This window comes from Solanum stenotomum, chromosome 6 (genome assembly GCF_019186545.1).
Source record: "Solanum stenotomum isolate F172 chromosome 6, ASM1918654v1, whole genome shotgun sequence".
In the NCBI taxonomy this organism is placed as follows: Eukaryota; Viridiplantae; Streptophyta; class Magnoliopsida; order Solanales; family Solanaceae; genus Solanum; species Solanum stenotomum.
In genome coordinates this window covers 53586172-53608118 of record NC_064287.1, presented here as the reverse complement: position 1 = coordinate 53608118, position 21947 = coordinate 53586172, and the positions used below count along the sequence as shown (strand labels likewise).

The 21947-nt window shown below is 34.1% G+C and overlaps 4 protein-coding genes across 4 annotated transcripts; 1 reads left to right on the top strand and 3 right to left on the bottom strand.

The window, feature by feature from the left end:
• The first annotated feature begins 3213 nt into the window (after window positions 1–3213).
• LOC125866952 (F-box/FBD/LRR-repeat protein At1g13570-like) lies at window positions 3214–7342 on the top strand. The gene is made up of 4 exons (XM_049547343.1): window positions 3214–3353; window positions 5620–6465; window positions 6565–6720; window positions 6836–7342. The coding sequence occupies exons 2-4, from the start codon at window positions 5647–5649 to the stop codon at window positions 7139–7141; spliced, it is 1281 nt and encodes a 426-aa protein (XP_049403300.1). The 5' UTR covers window positions 3214–3353; window positions 5620–5646; the 3' UTR covers window positions 7142–7342.
• A 665-nt stretch (window positions 7343–8007) lies between these two features.
• Window positions 8008–9499, bottom strand: LOC125868916 (F-box/FBD/LRR-repeat protein At1g13570-like). Its single transcript, XM_049549481.1, has 3 exons — window positions 8672–9499; window positions 8419–8583; window positions 8008–8319 (listed from the first exon to the last, which is right to left on the bottom strand). The coding sequence occupies exons 1-3, from the start codon at window positions 9497–9499 to the stop codon at window positions 8008–8010; spliced, it is 1305 nt and encodes a 434-aa protein (XP_049405438.1).
• A 4989-nt stretch (window positions 9500–14488) lies between these two features.
• On the bottom strand, window positions 14489–15500 carry LOC125868915 (F-box/FBD/LRR-repeat protein At1g13570-like). Its single transcript, XM_049549480.1, has 3 exons — window positions 15129–15500; window positions 14870–15034; window positions 14489–14767 (listed from the first exon to the last, which is right to left on the bottom strand). The coding sequence occupies exons 1-3, from the start codon at window positions 15498–15500 to the stop codon at window positions 14489–14491; spliced, it is 816 nt and encodes a 271-aa protein (XP_049405437.1).
• Window positions 15501–15983: 483 nt separating this feature from the next.
• Window positions 15984–18266, bottom strand: LOC125868914 (F-box/FBD/LRR-repeat protein At1g13570-like). The gene is made up of 4 exons (XM_049549479.1): window positions 17412–18266; window positions 17153–17317; window positions 16798–17038; window positions 15984–16237 (listed from the first exon to the last, which is right to left on the bottom strand). The coding sequence occupies exons 1-4, from the start codon at window positions 18234–18236 to the stop codon at window positions 15984–15986; spliced, it is 1485 nt and encodes a 494-aa protein (XP_049405436.1). The 5' UTR covers window positions 18237–18266.
• Window positions 18267–21947: the final 3681 nt, after the last annotated feature.

The window sequence follows — 21947 nt, the reverse complement described above, 5'->3', positions numbered from 1 at the left end:
AGAGATTCAAAAAATACATCATGAAATTTTAATTTATGTATAAGCTATTAATAAGAACACCAAAATCATGAGAAATAAATTATATTGTTAATTCAAATATTCATATCCAAACCCTTAATTAAACCTAAAACCCTCAAATCTTGAATGAGAAAACAGATTCCTATAAATTAAAAAAAATGTTGATAATTGAACAAGGTGATATTCATTATTCAAGACTAAGCCATAAGTCCATATGCCTTTAATCTTGTTTTCTCAAGTTAGCATAATTAGAATTTCACAAATATTTTACTTTTTTTTAATAGTGTAATTATTTAGAAAACTCCAATCTTAAGAGGAAACAAGTTTGAAATAACTTAATTTTGTTGCTACCATTACACTAGGAATTTTGATACACCCATCATCATCAGAGTATATTATAGTTTTTTTGTGAAAAATAAATATTATTATTGTTATTGTTGTTGTAATTAGGTTTTTTTTTTATCAATCATGTGTACTAACTAGTGGTAAAATGTTCAATTAAGATAGGACATATGTTCAATACTGATTAGATTTATTTTTTTTATATTTTTTACTTGTCATTTGCTTTTAACACTCTCTATGTCACCTCAACACCAAAAGGTGTATTTATTACATTTCAAAATAGTTCTAGGAGGTATTAGGACTCTGTAAAGAAAATGTGTATCCTTAAAATTTCGACCTTAGTTCAAGGGAGTACTTATGCCTTTTTTCAAAAAAAGATTTAATACTTAAAAAATTGTCAATGTTTTTCCATAACTTTTTCTTTTTGGAATTCATGGGTTCTAGAACTAAATAAGAATCATTCTCTTTCTTTAAGTTAGATTCCTAACATGACGTATTAAATCTATCAAAAAAATATTGTTGTAGTTTATTTAATGCCCATTCTAACATATTTTTCTTTCTTCAATCTTAATGGTGGTTGTCTAAAATCTTATGCCGTAATAAAACATAAAAATTTGTATCTATAACAAGCAGAAACGAACTCAAGAATTGAAGACTTCAGGCGCACCAATAAACTTAAAAAAGAAATAAGGGCTCTAGCTAGATTCAAACCCTAATCTATTCCTCTAGCTTGTACCAACATCACAAGGACACTCCTAGACTCATTAAAAGTGTACTGTTAATTAAATCCTATTTTTTTGCCAGTTTGCAGGATATATATATATATACACACATGATTTTTTAAAAGTTAACAGGTGCACTCGCACCTGCACATATGAATGTGGGTCCGCCTCTCATAACAGGATAAAGTTGTTTGATGAGTGAAGATCATTAGTTCAAGTTTCAGGCTCTGATACAACATGTAAAAGCATAAACATTTATGCTAATAAATAAATTAACATATATACATACCAGGATTTTGAACTCATACAAAGCGTACCTGATGCAGAAAATGAAATCAATCTCCCTTTGCCCTATCTTACGCTACCGCAGCTTTCGTGATTGAACCGAGTGGAGGTAGTAACCCTAATGAGCATAAAAGGACCAACTTATAAGGATTCCACTGGAAATGTTGTTGTTTTTGTTGCCCATCATGTAATCTAATGAAATGATAAAATCTATCTAATTATTAAAATAAAAAAATATTACATTGTACAACTAAATTATGATATGTGATTATATAGTGAATGCTTTAAATAATTACTATTCACAACTAATCTAATTATGTCATAGCAAAATGGTAAATACTAGGGGTGTTCACGGTTTGGATAAAAATCGATCCAAACCGATAAAATAAAACCGATTTTATTTGGGTTTGGTTTGGTTTGGTTTTAGATTTTTGAAAACCGATAGTATTTGGTTTGGTTATAATTTTATTCGAAAAAAATCGAAGAAATAACCGAACCGAACCGATGAATTATATACATATATTTTATTAATATACATACTTAATATATTATTTTTATAAACAATTTTAAAGATCTTATACATATTTTCATTAAAATTTCTTTATAATTTACTTATTGAAAGCAAAAATTCTCAAGGTGAAACATTTATCTTATTGATTTCATGTACATGAGTGTCTGTGTCAATTCTTTGTGGGACTGAAAATGTTATTGTTTCTTCCTTCTAGGCCAATATAGTGAATTTTAAAGCTTTATTGATAGTAAATTTAGTGATTGAAAGTTTAGTAATTTAAGTCATTCTAACTATTTTTCGTTTTGAATGGATTGCTGTCATTTTTTTCACATTTTAAATGAATTGTTTCTTTTATTTTTGTGTATGGTTAATAACCGAATAACCGAACCAAACCAAACCAAACCGATAATCACCAAACCGATAAATGTATATTATATTTGGTTTGGTTTGGTTTTGATAATTTTAAAACCGATTAAGTTGGTTTGGTTTTGATTTTGACCAATAACCGATCCAAACCAACCCGTGAACACCCCTAGTAAATACACACGACTAGCTACAATTTAGTTGTAACATTAGGCATTTCTAGGAGATCACCACAATTTCTCTCTCATCATCCCACAATTAAGAGCAAGTTTTTTTTCATTTGCTCTGTTAAATCACGACTCCTCCAAAATAGGGTAACAATTTGGTAGATTTTGATTAGTTTTTCTTGTATAAGTGCATTTGTTTCATTGATTTTTCTTCTATTTTAATCTCAGACATTGTTAGGGGTGGTAATTGAGCAAATTGGATCAAATTTGGGTGAATCATAATGGGTCAAGATAACAAACGGATCAAGACGCAATCCAAACTGAATTTGATTGGCTCAAAATGGATTGGGCCAAAACGGGCTCTGATAATGAGTCAAGACCCAACCCAACTCAATTTTTCGCTAAGTTAAATTATTTTATTTGTTCTCTTAAAAAATTTTAGTACATAATAACATTATTGATAAAAATAAAAATATTTTATGGATACACCGTATATATATAAAAAGAATTCATACTACTGCAAAACCTCCAACTTTTTCATGGTCCGCTAAAAGAAAAAAATGGTGATCAAACAGGTGAAATTTAAACGCCAATTTATATATAAACACTAAAAAAAACTCTTATATATATACCGTATACATTTTTTGTCAAGAAAATTCGAATGAATATACCCTTGCCCCTTCTAGATCCGCCCTTATATAAAAGTGGTTAAAATGTAGCAAATTTTAAGCTTATATACGTCAATAATTAATTGCCCCCACCCACGCACCCCACCTCACCCCAACCACCACTCCACTCCATATTACATTTCTGTAAAATATAATTACAGAAGAAAACCTCTCCCTCTTCTCCAGATCCTCTTTCACTCCGGGGTGATAAATTTGAAGACTTCAAAATCATACAAATTTGTGCTCAGCAGCTGAAGGATAACGTGTGAGCAAAAGGGTATTTGATTATTTTTTTATTTATTATTGGATGTTTACAGTATCTGTAATAATTTTAGTTCTTGATAAGCTTAAAATTTGCTTCCTTGTTCTGTTTAAAAATCAAATCTTTCTCAGTTGGGTGTTGTTAATTTGTGTAATAAAAGCCTATCTTCCTTTTTGTACTTCATTTTTGAAGGTTTTGGTTTTCTTGGGATTCGGGAATGTAGAAAAAGCCCTATTTGTCTTTTTTGCTGTTTTTTAGATGTTGGTGTTACTGCATGACATTTCTTATGAGTTGAGGAGCTATCGAAAAACAAAGTTAGGAGTAAGATCTTGTGTACATGCTATCCTTTCTAGACTTCACCTTGTGGGATTAGGAGGGGTATGCTGTTGTTTTTGTAGGAAAAGCTGCTTAATTTGGTTGGTGTAAGCTATGCTGCTGGGAATCCTATGTTACGTTGCTCGGATCCTCCAAAAGTTCTGTTTTTTGGGAGGATTTGACACTAACTTTTTTTGGAGGGTATGAGCAACATAGGATGTAAGCATTTTTTATGCTTAATTTGGTTGATGTAAACTATGTTGCTTGGAATCCTAAGTTGCTCTGATCCTCCAAAAGTGTTTGTTTTTTGGGAGGATTCGACATTAAAGGGTCCGAGTAACATAGGATGTAAGCATTTTTTATGTTTCATTTGGTTGATGTAAGTTATGTTGCTTGGAATCCTAAGTTTTTGGTTTTTGGGAGGATTCAACACTTGACATTTTTGGAGGGTACATGCAAAACAGGATGTAAGCATTTTTTATGCTTAGTTTGGTTGATGTAAACTATGTTGCTGGGAATCCTATGTTGCTCGGATTCTCCGAAAGTTTTTTTTTTGTTTTTGGGAGGATTGAACAGTAACATTTTTGGACGGTACAAGCAACATAGGATGTAAGCATTTTTTATGCTTAATTCGGTTGATGTAAGCTATGTTGCTAGGAATCCTACGTTGCTCAGATCCTCCAAAAGTCTTTGTTTCTTTGGGAGGATTCAACACTAGCATTTTTAGAGGGTATGAGCAACATAGGATGTAAGAATTTTTATTTGTTTGAAATTTGTCCTTTATATGGATTGCTTAAAATGTTTTCCTATGTAAATAAAATAGCTCTGTTTATGATTTTAAGTCGGTTTTCACCCAACTATTACTTGCACTAAACATGTAAACCCAGTCAAGCAATTTGCTACTTGTGGTTTTCACTGATCACTACCATACCTATAACCTACCAAGCAATAAAAAAAACTTAGAAGATGGCTTTTCTTTGATAAAGTGTTTTCCATAGAGAAGACCGTAATAGGGTTATATGCATTCTCATTATGAGAAAGGGTCATTGTTGTTGTACATGCTATAAACATGGTTTTAATTCTTAAAGATTTTCTGGGACTTGTGATTTGTGTGTCCAGTGGAGAGTGGGATATAGTTGTGTGAGTAAGCAGAGTAATATTAGTGGGTTCATGAACTCAATAATTTCAACGCGGAGCATTAAATTCACCAAAGTTGCAACAAATAGTAGATATGAACCCATAGCTTTAAATATCCAATGACCCTGTAAGTATAAATCTTGGACTTGCCTTTGTATGTAGGTTTTTTGTAGGAAAAGTCTCTTTTGTCAGAGGGAGCTAGATCTACAGTTGGAGTTGTACCATCAGTTAGAGTGTTAGTGAGTATAAGGATCATAGAAATATTGTCCCTCCAACTTATAAAAATCATGTTGAGGTGAACATATTAATGTAGATTTAAGGCGTGATAGGATTTACTTGCCAAGCAAGCTATGGTGACGCAAATTGTGAGAATGCTATTCAAATTTTAGAGTTAAAGTTACTAGTTTGGTGTCAAATCTAGCTAAAGCTATGAAACGGCTACTGAGCTGATTTTTTTAGTGAAACTTGCCAAGTATTTGATAATGATTTTTTCCTTCTCTTGTAGCTGTAGATGTCAGAGTATCAAGCTTATTACCAGTAAAAGACAATGTGATTCTTTTTTTTTTCCGTCTTTTAGTTTTCCCTTTTGATTAATATATCTTAGTAATTTCTAGATTCTTGAAGTGTTGATGAAAGGGGTTCTTGCTGTATATTCAAGAATGATATTAGGAGAACGATGAGTGGTTTCAGTTAGAATGCAGCCATACTTTTTATCTTACTGTTATGCCGTGATGATTAATAATGTGAATAACTGTTATGTGATGTCTATTTACTCTGTCCAGATAGTTTTGCCATTCTTTACCTTTGTATTGTTGTGTACTTCATGCAGGTTCTTACTGGAAATTGTTGTAATATCATGCCTACCAAGGACAAGAAGCGTGGTTCTCGAGCTCTAGCTCCTGATATACTTAGCAATCTTCCCGATAATATAATAGATGCCATTGTTATGCGTTTGCCTTTACGAGATGCTGTGAGGACAAGCGTCTTATCAAAGATGTGGAGGTATAATTGGTGTAGATTACCAGTGTGGACGATTGATCAGGCTCTTTGGGATATGACGAATAACGCAATATCCCCTACAACTAGATTTACAAACATTATCTACCACCTATTGACCCTCCATGTCGGACCGATTTCTAAGTTTACCCTCTCCATTGCCACTCTGGGGAACTGTCCAAAGATTGACAACTTGATATATTTCCTCTCTAGAAATGGCATTCAACACCTTGTTCTTCAATTCCCAAGGGGTAACGTATACAAATTGCCTTCTTCATTTTTCACATGTTCGCAAATAAGCCATCTGAGTCTCCAAAATTGCTTGATAATGTTTCCACCTGCTTTCAAAGGATTTGAAAAGTTAGTTAGCCTGGAACTTTGTGATGTCACAATTCCTTCCAAGTTTATTGGAAGTTTAATCTCTTGTTGCCCTTTGCTCGAGCATTTGGTGCTGCATTCAACTATTTCAAATCACATTCAAATTAGAGCTCCCAAGTTGAGATCCTTTGACTTCACTGGCAAACTAATATTTCTTTCTTTAGAAGATGTCCCTCTTCTTGAGAAACTTTCACTTGTAGATACTGGATATTCTGGGAAGGCAGGAAAATGTGGTATCGCCAAGTTTCTAGAGTCTTTTCCTGCTCTCAAGCATCTCCACTTGGATTATTTTAGTGTCCGGGTAAATGTTTCCTTCGTGACTTCATTGTAGTGCATTTTCATGCATGTTTTTTTTGGGGGGGACTTTGAATCATCCTAACTTTTGTGTTGTCTTTTTCAGTTCTTTGCAGGTGAAGTAACAAAACAGCTCCCTTTTGCTCTTAACTCTCTTAAACGTCTTCACCTATCTGAGTTTTCTCTAGATGAACTAGATGTGGCTTCGTGTGCTCTTTACTTGATAAAAAGCTTCCCGTTTTTACAAGAAATCGAAATTGAGGTTCTACTTTCTTCTTTCTCTTACGTATGTTCTTTCTGTTTATAATTGTTTTCTAACCTCATAATCCGTTAATCCTCCAATTTAGTTGAGTGAAAGGGATTTTGTTATTTCGTAGGTGTATGATGATTGGGTTGAACCTGCGGGGGGTGATGTTACCAGTGAGATTCTAGAGAAAGTTAAAAGCTTATCGAATGTGACATTGAATCACCTCAGAGTTGTTGAGTTTGCTGGTATTACAGGCACAGATCCTGAAATGCAACTTATCAAGCTTCTCTTAGCCAAGTCTCCGAAACTCGCTAGAATGCTAATCAAGCCTGGTGTAGGAGATGATACTCCTAAATCAAGAATTGAGGTACTCGCAGAGATAACACAATTTCGACGAGCATCACCCAGAGCAGAAGTTGTTTACAAACTTGCATAGAGTACTTCCAGATTACAATCCTGCTCAACTTAACTTGTCTTTTTTTGCTAGACCATGTTCTGTTAAATAGTCTTTTAAATCTATGCCTATCCATCCTTGTTGCGCGTAACTGGTTGACATTGGGGTGTCCAGTTACAATCCCCTTTAAATACTCTGGTTGATATTTAAGTCTTTTGTGTATATTACATGTTTTAGCTATTTTCATAATTTTCACAATGACCTTAGAGAAAGCAGATGGGAATCAACAAGTAGTCCGTTCCGAGCCAACTTTCACGCACTTTGTTGATTCCACCTGGTACTTGCTACATACTACCAACATGGTACCTGTAAAGAACTTGTGCAATTTTATAGACAACTTCTGGTTCAGGTACTGCTCGTGGAAATTTTGTTAGCTCTGTGAGCAACTCGAGTCTTGTTTCATGAGATTCTTTTGACTTGGCTAACAGAAGCTTAATCACTGTCTTTCAGGCTATGTGCCTGTTAACTGCTCTGAAGAGATTTATGGCATATCTAAGAAGCCATAAATTTCATGAGTTTCAAGAGCACGAATCTCATCGATAACAGATCAACATCACACAGACTTACCAAGACTTACAGAGTTAAGATAGTATATGGAAATAACTGTGAACTGTGACACCTAACCAAATATAATCAAAATACTCAGTTAACTGGAACAAGAGTTTTAGAACAAAAAAAACAGGAAAAATTTCATAAAACCAAATTCAGATACCAAATCTAACTTCATTGATCATTCAAGATGAGACATCAAAAAAACTAACAAGATAAACTTCTGTTTGCGAAACACATCCAGCATCTTCGCTTATAAAAACTTGCACCAATATCAGGGTCTGATAAAGGACTAGAGATCACACACCACTGTTATAGTAAACTTCTGCTTTAGGTGATGCCCTCGGAAATTTTGTAATCTCTGTAACTACCTTTAGTCTTGTTTCAGCAGATACATTTGCAATCTTCTGCTGGATTAACATTCTCAGTAGCACTGGAGACTTAGATAATAGAAGCTTGATAAATTCGATTTCAGTCTTTGTGCCTGTAATACCTTCAAGTTTAACAGACCTGAGGTGATCCAATGTCACATCAGAGAAACTTGAGGGAATTTCATTAACAACATCAATAGACACAGGAACAACCAATTTGTCCAACGCCACATACTCAATCTGCAAAAGATAGATTGAAGATATTATGAGATTAAACATAAGCAAGTCACCACATACGAAGAACCATAAATAAAAGATGAAATTAAACTTCATTAGCACCTTGATTTGAATATCTTGCAAATATGGGGAGCCTCTTATCAAGCAAAGAGCAGGCGAAAGCTCAGCTAATTCATCCAAACAAATGTAGGATAAGCAAAGACATTTAAGATAATTAAGAGGAGAGGAAAGCTTTGCTTCTATATCACCTGATCCTGCAGCCAAGAACTAACAAGAAAACATTGAAAATCAGGAAGAAAACTATGATATGTACGTCTATGAAAATGCATTACAGTGGACATGATGCAATGTTTACCTGGAGACTATGATAATCCAAGTGGAGATGCTCAAGAGTAGGAAAAGATTCAAAATACTTGGTAAAATAATGTTGTCCTGCCTCCGGAGATGGTACTACTGTATTAAAAAGTAAAAGTTCCACAAGAAAGGGTACTTTCTTTAAGGATATTAACTCTATGTTGCCTGTGAAGTCGAAGGATTTCAACTTAGGAGCATCAATTTTAATGTGGTCCAAAATACTTGAGATTTGCAGCACCAACCTCTCGAGCAACAGGTTATGAGAGATTAAATTTTCAAGTATTTTGGAGGAAATTGTGACTTCATACAATTCAAGGCTAACTAACTCACTAAATCCTTTGAAGGTAGGTGGAGGCTGAACTGAACAATAACGGAGACTCAAATGTCTCATTTGCAAACATGTGAAAAATAAAGAAGACAATATGTATGGTTTATCCTTCGGGAACTGAAGAACGAGATGTTGAATACCATTTCTCGAGAGGAACAATACAAGGTTGTCAATTTTAGAGTAATTTCCAAGATTAGCAATATCAGAGAGGATAAACTTTGTAATTGGTCCGACATGAAGTACCAAAAGGTGGTAGATTATGTCTGTAAACCTAGTTACAAAGGGTATTGATTGATTTGTTGAATCCCAAAGTGTTTGATCAAGCGTCAACTCTGGTAGTCTGCACCAATTATATCTCCATTTCTTCGATAAGATACTTGTCCTCACAGCATCTCGTAAGGGCACACGAATTAGAATGTCATCAAGTACATTCTCAGGAAGGTTTCTAAGTACATCAGGAGGTAAAGTAGCACTACAGAGTTTTTTGTCCTTAGGAAGCATCATATATATGACAATATTCTCTCAAATAAGAACCTGTAGACGATAAACAAGGATAGAAAAGTGAGGTATCTCCAAAATTATTATTCATATAAAGTCAAACTTACAAGAGAAAGTGCATGTGAAATTGTCACATAAATTAGGACGGAGGGAGAAACTCATATTATAGTTTAGTAAAATACACACTAATAAAAGATTGTTACATCACATAATTCCAAGCTGATTAACCTATCAAATCCTTTAAAGGGCACTGGTGAAGGAAGTATTAAACAATTTTCGAGAGTCAGATGCCTCATGTAATGCTCACGGAAACTCGAGTTTTGTTTCATGAGATTCTTTCCTGAGCTTGACTACCATCCTTTATAAGCATCGTTTAAGGCTTTGTTGAAACCTTACCAACTAAACGAGAACCAGGTTCTTGTTTGTTTGGCTAGATAACAACGTGACACAATAAAATAATGATTTTATCGTGGAAACCTTCCTCCCTCAAGGAAGGAAAAAACCACACTATGAAGTTATTAACTTCAAGAACACTTCAAGATTACAACTCAACAATCAAAAGGAACCAACTCTAGTGCCTTTACTCTTCAACGATTAACTATAATCGAAGACTATATACTCCAAGAAGTCGAACCCACTTCTTGTTACTATTCCCTCACACTTTCTCTCAAACTCTACTCTCCAAAAAATCAAACCCACTTTTTGTTACAATTCTCTCAAACTGTCTTCAAGAAGTCAAACCCACTTTTTGTTACTCAATCTAGGAATTATTACAACTCAATAATAAACCTAGAACAAATCAACAAAGACTAATAACCCTAGACTTTAATTGATCAGACTTCAACATTCAATAATTTAGACTCAAACACAACTCATGAACCTGGTTCTAGTGTTGCTGTGACGAAGCCTTGCAGTTTTGCTCCAATGGCTATTTGATAAGAATCGTGTCACCAGAATAAACAAGAAAATAATGCGGAAGCGAAATTATAGAGATAAAAGACAGAAATTGAAAGATATGTGAAATTCAAGAATAAAATCCCCAATTTCAAGATAAAGTGCTAAGAACCCTAATTAATCTTAGTATTCAAAATTAGCGGATTAAGATTAATTATGATACTAATAGAGTCAATTCAAGAACTTAAATCAAAAGTGATCTAGACCCCTATTACGAAGAAATTAGAGACAACAATTAGTATAAGACTAATCACCTTCTTTAATTTACGAATAGAAACCAAAGATATCAAATTAAGAATTAATCTTACCTCTTAAAGAATCGTTCTTATAAGGTTGTAAGATAAATCTATAGTCACCACACACAAAGGTGTAAAAAAGATAAACCTCTCAAATAATATTAATCATGTTTGTTCTTAAAATAATAAAATCATCCCCTATATATAGGGAAAACCTATTCCAAATAGAATGGGATTCAAATCCTACTTTTATGGAAATAATAACTAGGAAATTTTAAACTAGGAAACTTTTTAAACTAGGAAAAACTTTAAACTTGGAACTTTTGACTTTAAGCGTTCAACTTTTTGGACTCTTTTATTGGGCTTCGTGTGGCCCTATCTTCTTTCTTTTAGGCTTGAATTTGGACACTTCTTTCATGATAGACGTGTTCTTGATTTTTCATTGAAGCCCGTCAACTTTGGTACAAGTAGGCTGACATGGATGCTATCACTATTGCTCTCAAGATGATGACTTTCGTGAATATGCAATAGGTATCACTCTGACTTTACTGAAAAATTCTCTCAATTTGTGTTTATGCAAAAACGACCTTTTCTTTTTTTTTGTTTGAATCTTTTATAGAATTTGTTTTGCCTTTATCAACTTCTACAAGGAAAGACATTTGTTTCCTTAGAAAACTAATCCTTTTCCTGATTGAACTTGTCTGCCTATTTCCTTTTCTGCCTAGGACTTGTTTATATTTACTTCTTTCCTTCTTCGACTTGAATTGCTATTTCTTTATTTCTTTCCTTCTTTGCTCCTTTGTTTCAACTATTTCTTTATTATTTTTTTCGCTCATTTTTTTCTACACTTTAATATTTTCCTTCTTTGCTGTAATTGTCATGCCCCGAGCCTACACCCTGGGCGGGATCGACACTCGAAGACCATTGCTGGCCCCAAGCAAAACCTTGGCCTGACTTTCTTAACTCAGCGGAAACCTAACTCAACAGAATAACTTAATGCAATGAAACGTTATAAAACAACTTAACTAATGCATAACATGCCAAAAGGCAACTCGTGCCTCAAAATAAAATATTTACATATATACATAGATGAGAGACTCAATACTAACTGACTGACTGACTGTCTATGAAACCTCTAAAATACTGAGATGGATATTGGGACAGACCCGACAACATCCTAATAAAACAAAACTATGAACACAAAATAACAGAGTCCTCCGGAAGGCAAGGAGGCTCACCACTGACTCTGGAGTGCAGCTGGATCAATGGCGTGCTGGATGCTGATACTGGGTACATGCGTCTGCATCATAATAAGATGTAGGCCAACTGGCATCAGTACATTGAATGTATGAGTATGCGAGCTGGAAAGCTAAACAACAACTTAAGCTTGAAAAGAGTACAAAGGAACTCTTACCTTGGCTCTATTCAACTCATGAATAACCGAACTCAATATAAAGCAATAAGACACATGCAATATACATAAAGCTTACAAAACAATGTAAACAACTTAGTTCGTTAAGGATAAAACAATAACAAACTCAACTTTACTTATATAAAAGTAATATAACTTTAGTAGGAGATTTTTTAACCGACAACCACCACTATGAGCCCTAGTGATGATACAACGTTTTACCTCAAGTTGCCTAAGGACCATTGTTGACACCAAATTTTGTCCCTCCTTTCTTCTAATTTAGTGGATCCACTAGTTTAATCTTACGTGATCATCTAAAAAGAATGACCCGTCAGGTCCCATATTGGCTACATGGTTCTTATGTAGAGTTGAGTTAATATGAACTCGCTTCCCCAATTCGGTGCTCAATACTACTTCCAAAAATACTTTGGCTCATAAGTGTTTTAAACACAAACTTCTTTAGTTTGAGATAATTGCTCAAAACTTAGCCCAAAGGCTCTCTTGGAAAACATAGTTCCTTTCTTACTCAAATGTGAAAACATTTATAAACCTCTTTGGGAATACTTAGTTCCCTATTAACTTTTGAGAAATGAACTCAATTCTTTACTTAACTTGAAACTCTATACTCTTTACTTAACTTGAAACTTGAGCCTTAAAACGAAGTTAAAACGTTTAATAAAGACCCTTGAAAAGCTTTAAAGACTTGCTTCTTAACTTCTAGACTTGACTCTTAACTTCACTTGACTTTGATCCTAACTTTCTTGAATTGAATTATGGATTCAAGGATTATGATTTGTGCTTGGAAAAACCTCATGATGTTTAGGAATGATTTAGGACAGCTAAACTTAAGAAAAATTACAAAATTAAATTTTTGAAACAGTGGAGTCCGCGTCCTGTCCGCGACGCGGAGCAGATTTTTGTTCACAGGGGGAACAAGTCCGCGACGCAGATTTGTTTCGTGCAAGCTGCCCGACTTTTCTCCTTTGTTTTTCCAACTCTAAACCCTCTTAACTTCAAAGGTTCTTTCCCCAAACACTTGGGATCATTAAAACCCTTAATATACAATAGATTCAGCTCGGAATTACAACCGGAAACATGCACCAAACCAACAAGAAACTTCAACAACACAACCACAACTTCAACAAACACAACCACAAACTTCAACAAACATAACCAATCTTTTCTCGGAATTAAAACGAGTTTGGCGTGTGGGGGAATGAACCAACCCAACACTATGCTCTCACATACCTTAATAGGGATCACCCCCGACGAAAACCACGACGATCTCAACGAACTTTGCTTCTTCTTCTCTTTCTCCTCTTCTTTCTCTCTTCACTCACAACCCTAACACTCACTTTTTAAAAGGAAATACTAATTTAAAATCAGCTGGGACCCTTAATAAAACCAAAAGAAATGGTTAGGGATAAGACCAAAATACCCTTACAAATTCGGGTGAACTTTCCTATGCCAACAGACCAACTTCCAAAGGGTATAACTCACTCGTATGAACTCGGAATCGAGCAAACTCGGCGGCGTTGGAAAGATCATTCCAAGGGCTTTGCAAAAATAACTGGAAATACACCTAATTCATCCTGAGCTAGGAGTTATTACTGTTTAAAGTTGACCAAAAACTCATTTTTTTTCCCCATACTTGACTAAATTTCCAGATTTGAATTCTTTCCAAAAATGAATATTTCCAATTTTCAGCTTCTTCGTAGTTTTTTCAAATTGCAAGATGTCACAGTAATCTCTCATATTTGTATAGGTTGCCTGCATGCACGTCTGGTGAGCATTCACGTCTGGACCTAATAGAGTACACATAAGACAACAAGTAGTGAAACCATGTTCACTTTATCAATCATCAAAACTACTTTATATGTTCTACTTCCCAACAATTTCCCCTTTTTGATGATGATAAACAATGCTTTGTCACACATCAAGACTCTTTGACAATCATCAAAACTACAAACATCATGTTCTCTCATTCCCCAACATTTGTGCCTGTTGTATCGATAGCCTTACCGCTATGAGGAGATTCAATGGCACATCTGAGAAGCCTTGAACATCATGAGACTCAAGAGCATGAATCTCATTGATAACAGATTAACACCACACAGCTTACCAAGACTTAAGAGTTACATTAGTCCTTTGAAAATCATCTTTTTCTTTGACTGATAAATGAGTTATATGGGAATGAGTAAATGACTATGTGAACGTTGACACGCATCCAAATATAATCATAATAACAATTCTCAATTCATTGATCATTCAAGATGAAACATTAAAAAAATCTAACGCATGTTCGCAAAACAAATCCATATTCTTCTGCATCACTTCATCTTAGCTTACAAAAACTTGCACCAATATCAGGGTCTGATAAAGGACTAGAGATCACACACCACTGTTATAGTAAACTTCTGCTTTAGGTGATGCCCTCGGAAATTTTGTTAACTCTGTAACTACCTTTAGTCTTGTTTCAGCAGATCCATTTACTCTGTCCGGCTGGATTAGCATTCTCACAAGCATTGGAGACTTAGCTAACAGAAGCTTGACAAGCTCCATTTCAGTCTTTTTGCCTGTAATAACTTCAAACTTAACAGACCTGAGGTGATTCAATGTCACATCTGAGAAACTTGAAGGAATTTCATTAACAACATCATTTCTACATAACTTAAATTGAAGAAATAATTAATGAGATTGAACATAAGCAAGTAGTCACCACATATGAAGAACCATACATAAATAAAAAATGACACTAAATGTCATTAGCACCTTTATTTGAATATCTTGCAGATATGGGGAGCTTCTTATCAAGCAAAGAGCAGGCGAAAGCTCAACTAATTCATCCAAACAAATATTGGATAGGCAAAGACATTTAAGACAATTAAGAGGAGAGGAAAGCTTTGCTGCTATGTCACCTGATCCTACAGCCAAGACCTAAGAAGAAAACAGTGAAAATCAGGAACACTCAAAGCCCACACAATAGTATGTCTATGAAAGTGCATTACAGTGAACGTGATGCAATATTTACTGGGAGACTTCCACAATCCAAGTGTAGATGCTCAAGAGCAGAACAAAACTCAAAACACTTGGTAAGATCATGTTGTCCTGCCTCCGGAGATGGTTCTACTGCATTAAAAAGTGTAAGTTCCAAGATAATGTATGTAAATCTAGTTACAAGATCAGGTGTTAAGTTATTTGTTGTATCCCAAAGTGCTTGATCAAGTGTTAATGCTGGAAGTCTGCACCTGTTACACCTCCATTTCTTCGATAATATGCTTGTCCTCACAGCATCTCGTAAGGGCAAACACACAAGAATATGATCAATTATTTTCTCATGAAGGTTGCTAAGCACATCAGGAGGTAAAGTTCCACTACTATGTTTGTTGTCCTCGGGAGGCATCAGATGATAATATTAGGCAATAACAACCTGTGTACAATTTTAAAAAATAGTACAAGGATGAGAAAACAAAAAAGATACATAAAATTAGACAGCAAACCAAAAGTTTTACTACAACAGAGAAAAAATAATAATATTAGAAGAGCATATGAAGCTTTACCAAGATCCAAAAAGATTGTGTAAAAGAGTCTTCAGCTGCTTAGCACTATTTGTAGACTTCTAATTAACTCTTTGGGTTTATAAAAAATGTTTCAGTTCCCCAAGAAAATAATATAATTGAACCGAAAATCTGATTCAAATTCAATGTAGTATCTATGGGTACATGTATAAGAAATGTATTGAGTCGATTTTTTTTAGTAAATAGCGCATGGGATTTAAACAACCAGTCTCAGTTCGAAGATAATTGAAGAACATAAATTAAGTGTAAAATCCCTTCAACATTTTATATAAAAGTATAGTGTCCGGGCCAACTTTCACACTCTTCAACTATTCCACCGGGCCAATATATAGCCATATAAATTTACGGCATCCACATTCATTTCTGTCTACCATCCTTACAAGCATTAGAGGCTTGGCTAATAGAAGCTTAATCAGCATCATTTCAGGCTTTCTGCCTGTTGTGTCTATAACATTAACTGTTCTGAGGAGATTCAATGGCACATCTGAGAAGGCCTTGAACTTCATGAGATTCAAGATCACGAGTCTCATCGATAACAAATCCAAATCACCAGGGTGAAGTTCTACAATAATACAGTGTTTTCGCTTCTATTGTAGCATCACAGGATTTTGTGTGCAAGAGGTGTCGACTAACTACCACAATTTGACTTGTACATGAATTTGATTCATTTGATGTACCCTTAACATAACATTGAAAGAATCAACCATACAATTCAATTCATGTCACAAGTCTCATAAATCGATAACGGATCAACATCACACAGGCTTACCAAGACTTACAGGGTTAAGATAGTATATGAAATAACTATGTGAACTGTGACACCTAACCAAATATAATCAAAATACACAGTTAACTGGAACAAAAGTTTTAGCACAAAAAAACAGGAAAAATTCCATAAAACCAAATTCAGACACCAAGTCTAACTACATTGATCATTCAAGATGAGACATCAATAAAACTAACAAGATAAACTTCTGTTTGAGAAACACATCCATCATCTTTGCTTACAAAAACTTGCACCAATATGAGGGTCTGGTAAAGGACTAGAGATCAAACACCGCTGTTATAGTCAACTTCTGCTTTAGATGATGCCCTCGGAAATTTTGTTATCTGTGTAACTACCTTTAAGTCTTGTTTCAGCAGATACATTTGCAATCTTCTGCTGGATTAACATTCTCACTAGCACTGGAGACTTAGATAATAGAAGCTTGATAAATTCGATTTCAGTCTTTGTGCCTGTAATACCTTCAAGTTTAACAGACCTGAGGTGATCCAATGTCACATCAGAGAAACTTGAGGGAATTTCATTAACAACATCAACAGACACAGGAACAACCAATTTGTCCAATGCCGAATGATCAATCTACAAATGATTGAGAAGAATCATTACTACATAACTTGAATTGGGGTTGAACATAAGCAAGTCACCACATACGAAGAACCATAAATAAAAAATGAAATTAAATGTCATTAGCACCTTCATTTGAATATCTTGCAAATACGGGGAGCTTCTTATCAAGCAAAGAGCAAATGAAAGCTCAACTGATTCATCCAGACAAATTTCGGATAGGCAAAGACATTTAAGAGAATTAAGAGGAGAGGAAAGCTTTGCTGCTATATCATCTGATCCTGCAGCCAAGAACTAAGAAAAAAACATTGAAAATCAGGAACACTCATAGCCCACACGATTGGACGCCTATGAAAGTGCATTACAGTGGACATGATGCAATGTTTACCTGGAGACTACTATAATCCAAGTGGAGATGCTCGAGAGCAGGACAAAACTCAAAATACTTGGAAAGATGTTTTCCTGCCTTCAGAGTAGCTGCTGTATTCACAAGTGAAAGTTTCACAAGAAAAGGTGCTTTCCCTAAGGAAAGTATATTTATATTGCCTGTGAAGTCAAAGGATTTCAACTTAGGAGCATCAATTTGAATGTAGTTTAAAATACTTGAGATTTGCAGTACCAACTTCTCGAGCAACAGGCTATGAGAGATTAAACTTCCAAGCATTTCAGAGGAAATTGTGACTTCATAAAGTTCAAGGCTAACTAACTCACTAAATCCTTTGAAGGTAGATAAAGGCTGAATTGAACAATAATGAAGATTCAGATGTCTCATTTGCAAACATGTGAAAAATGAAGAAGGCAATTTATATGGTTTATCCTTCGGGAATTGAAGAACAAGATGTTGAATACCATTTCTCGAGAGGAACAATACAAGGTTGTCAATTTTAGAGTAATTTCCAAGATTAGCAATATCAGAGAGGATAAACTTTGTAATTGGTCCGACATGAAGTGCCAAAAGGTGGTAGATTATGTCTGTAAACCTAGTTACAAAGGGTACTGATTGATTTGTTGTATCCCAAAGTGTTTGATCAAGCGTTAACTCAGGAAGTCTGCACCAATTATATCTCCATTTCTTCGATAAGATACTTGTCCTCACAACATCTCGTAAGGGCATACGAATAAGAATGTCATCAAGTACATTCTCAGGAAGGTTGCTAAGTACATCAGAAGGTAAAGTAGCACTACAAAGTTTTTTATCATTAGGAAGCATCATATATATTGCACAATTATCCCCAATAAGAACCTGCTGAAAATAAACAAGACTAGAAAAGTGAGGGATTTGTCCAAAATTATTATTCATATACAGTCAAAACTTATGACATAAAAGTGTCAGGTGTTCTATCTCGAAAAGCAAAAGGTGTCACATAAATTACGACAAAAGGAGTAACAATTCAATGATGTGACATATTCAATAAAAACTAACATATTCTATAGAGAAAAAAAGATGAGAAACACATATTATAAAGCTTACCAAGATCCATACATATGGAGTTTAACCTTTCTCTGCTGTGTTTAAAAAATGTCAGCTGTTAGGTGCTTATTTGTAGTTTTCAAGTGAACGTTTCAGTTTCCCTATAAAAGAAATAAATGACACTGCCAATAATTAATTGTCCTACTTTTTCTATTTTAATTATTTAAACTTAACCATGTTTTTACTTACTTTGGGATGATCAGCTCTTAAGACTACCATTTCAATTTAAATATTACTCCCTCTGTTTTATTTTACTTGGACCATATTATAAATAATTTTTTACTCGTTCATTTTAACAAATCAAGAGAGTTTTTATTATTTTTCCACCATAATATCCTTGGTATTAAATAATGTAGTCAAATTTAGAGTTCTAAAACATCGTCAATAAGATGAGTTTAGTAAAATACACACTAATACACTACTGTCTACTGCATTGTCATTCATTTCTATATCTATTCAACGTAACTTCCGAAACAAATAGAGTAGTATTCTACGTGGCGATATGCAACAAGTACATTGACTCTTTTTGTCAAGCCTAACTTAAAACATAAAGATCAAAAAAATTTAAAAGGCATATACATGTTAAATGACGATAACAAAACAAGAACCCAATGGAAATGGTTATTCTTGTTAATGCCTAGACGACCTTACTCTGATACTATAAAAATAAAAATAAGAATATACTAATTGACGTAGATAGAAGAATACTACGTACATGTGAAATCCCTTAGCATTGTAAAAAAAATTACTCCTAGCTAACAAAAACATAAACAACTTCTACTTCAGGTGAAATGTATTTAGCAATAGAGGGATTTTGTTTTTGAGTTTTTCAGAAGCATTATCATAATCTGGCAAGGGATGGATTTCGTATTTTCTCTAGCACGGGAGACTTGGCCATTCAATACCAGATATTCAAGATGATAGAAAGACGCAAAACAATTTCTTCTCCCCACATGATAGTTCTTATGCCAAAGTGTGAGATCTTCAAGATTAGGGGTACTTTTTAAACATATAGACCCTTCCATTTCGGTGAATTCAAAGGCTCGAAGCTTGGGAGCTTTAATTTCAATGACACCAAAATAAACATTTTAATGCAACATTAACTTATCGAGCAATGGACAATTAGAGATCAAATTTTCAAGTATTTTGGGAGAAATTGTCATGTTCCTTAATTCCAGGCTAATTAACCTATCAAAACCTTTGAACGTCCGTGGAGCAAGTTGTATTGAACAACCACTGAGGATTAGATGCATCAATCGCGAACAAGTGAAAACTGAAGAAGGCAATTTATGTTTGTTATATCCCGAGATATTAAGTTAAAGATTCTGAACGCGATTCCTGGAGAGGAAATATATCAACTTGTCAAGCACAGGACAATCTTCAAGTCCGCGAATCGAGAGGATAAACTTAGAAATTGGTCCATCATGAGAAGTCATAAGATGATAGATAATGTTAGTAAATTTAGTTACAACAGTTATCATGTCCTCTTTTGATTCCCAAAGTTTATAGTCGAGTTTCAAATCAGGTGTTTTGCACCATTTATATAACAACTTCTCGTAAAGGCAAACACATAAGAATCTCATCGATTACGTTGTCAGGAAGGCTACTAAGTACATTTTGACGAGTATGTTTGTGAAACATTGTATCACCAATTAAAATCTGCAGAAAGTAAACATCATTATATTAATCTAGGTGACTATTTAAGTTTTATAGTCAAAAACAACATTTTTTTTTTATCATAATATGGTTTAGAAACTCAAATAGGTAGAGGGATTCAATTGAACCCTCTTCAATAAAAAATATACTACTCTATATATAGGCAAATATGTTATTTTTGGCAATATACATATATTTTTTAATTTCTGGCTCCGCCACTATTTACAACAGCCAGATTAGGATAAAAAATAAATCAAATATTTGTCATACTTTCAAACTAGCTAGTAGTATTGCACAATATTCATAACACGCGGGGGACATATACAGTGGCGTAGCCAAGAATTTCTGTAAGAAAAACGATGATTTAAAGTAAAAATAAGATAATCACAAAAAAGTGGAAAGTGAGATTCAAACTTCTGACATTCAACACAAGTAATTACATTAGAGTTTCGCATGTTTATTTAATTATTAAATTCAAGAAGGCCACAATAATTAAAGGAAAAAAGGAAATACACCTGCAAGGACTCAAACCGGGGCAATGGTGTGCTCTAGCCGACAAGACTACGAGTTTCTTTGGTATTTCAGGTGTCCAAAATACTATATATATTAATATAAAGCCAGATTTTACGTAATTTTTTTTACAAAGGATGTGGGATAGGGTAGCTCCACCCCTGGACATATATATTTCTGTGTACGTAAAATTTGTTTACACAGTTTCAAGACAAACCTGTTAACGAGAATCGTAATTCAAAATTTCTTCGATAGCAAGAAGACTTTATGTGCATCCACACCGCCTTGATTAATGAAACTCGCGAAAAAATTGGATGAATAATATACTATGCTCTGAAAAATTTAACGAAACTAGAAAATAATTTCTTGTCAATGATATTTTGTTCTTGACTTGGTGGAGTTTTTCTCATAATAAATTTGCTATGAAACTTTTTCTTCACCTTTTATACAACAAGGTAAAATTAAACTAGTTTTATTATTATTATTATTATTATTTCGAATCCCAAAATTTCCATAAAATTCATTCAATTTAGAATTGGATACATGTATGGCTTCCCTGTTCAATTCCAAATTGGATTAATATATATTAATATTAATTATATTATATTTATTACTCCCTCTGTCCTTAAATACTTGTCCAATTTTCCTTTGACAAATCAAGAAAAGACAAATTTTTTTTACCTATTATACCCTCAATTAATTAATTTTGAAAAGGTAAACTTCTTGAAAATCTTAAATTTTTAATTCATCCGCTTCATAATTAATAAGGGTAAAATGGTAAACTCACTATGTCAATAATTGTTTTCTTAATAGGTGTGTCAATTTAAAAGTGGACAAGCAATTAGGGATAACTGGAATATATATAATTAAATATTAATTATAACTATCAAATATATTGTCACGCCCCGAGCCTACACCCTGGACGTGGCCGGCACTCGAAGACCATTGCTGGTCCCCAAGCGAACCCTCATCCTGGCTGACTCCAAGCGGAATACTAACTTAAGCATACAAGAGCTTAAAACTAAATAAGAGTTTATAAACTCAACTTCACAAATCTTTAACTCAAAAGAAAACTCTGTATAATAGAATATATATACAACTCGCCATAAAAGGCAACTTTAGTCTTCAAAACATTTAACAAAATAAATGAAGACACTTCTGAAACTCTATTGTCTATCTATGAAGCCTCTAACTGATAAAGATGGAAGTCGGGACAAGACCCACGACCTCCTAACAACTGATACAACTGAAAGGTAAATGAAATCCTCCGGAAGCAAAGAGGCTTGT

Coding starts and splice junctions, on each gene's coding strand:
- LOC125868916 (XM_049549481.1), bottom strand. CDS start 9,499: ATGCTTCCTAAGGACAAAAAACTCTGTAGTGCTACTTTACCTCCTGAT. Junction 8,584..8,671: donor TGGATTATCATAGTCTCCAG/GTAAACATTGCA, acceptor TTTTCTTGTTAG/TTCTTGGCTGCAGGATCAGG. Junction 8,320..8,418: donor TGCAAGATATTCAAATCAAG/GTGCTAATGAAG, acceptor TATCTTTTGCAG/ATTGAGTATGTGGCGTTGGA.
- LOC125868914 (XM_049549479.1), bottom strand. CDS start 18,236: ATGATGCTTCCTAATGATAAAAAACTTTGTAGTGCTACTTTACCTTCT. Junction 17,318..17,411: donor TGGATTATAGTAGTCTCCAG/GTAAACATTGCA, acceptor TTTTTTTCTTAG/TTCTTGGCTGCAGGATCAGA. Junction 17,039..17,152: donor TGCAAGATATTCAAATGAAG/GTGCTAATGACA, acceptor AATCATTTGTAG/ATTGATCATTCGGCATTGGA.
- LOC125868915 (XM_049549480.1), bottom strand. CDS start 15,500: ATGCCTCCCGAGGACAACAAACATAGTAGTGGAACTTTACCTCCTGAT. Junction 15,035..15,128: donor TGGATTGTGGAAGTCTCCCA/GTAAATATTGCA, acceptor TTTTCTTCTTAG/GTCTTGGCTGTAGGATCAGG. Junction 14,768..14,869: donor TGCAAGATATTCAAATAAAG/GTGCTAATGACA, acceptor CTTCAATTTAAG/TTATGTAGAAATGATGTTGT.
- LOC125866952 (XM_049547343.1), top strand. CDS start 5,647: ATGCCTACCAAGGACAAGAAGCGTGGTTCTCGAGCTCTAGCTCCTGAT. Junction 6,466..6,564: donor TGGATTATTTTAGTGTCCGG/GTAAATGTTTCC, acceptor TGTCTTTTTCAG/TTCTTTGCAGGTGAAGTAAC. Junction 6,721..6,835: donor TACAAGAAATCGAAATTGAG/GTTCTACTTTCT, acceptor GTTATTTCGTAG/GTGTATGATGATTGGGTTGA.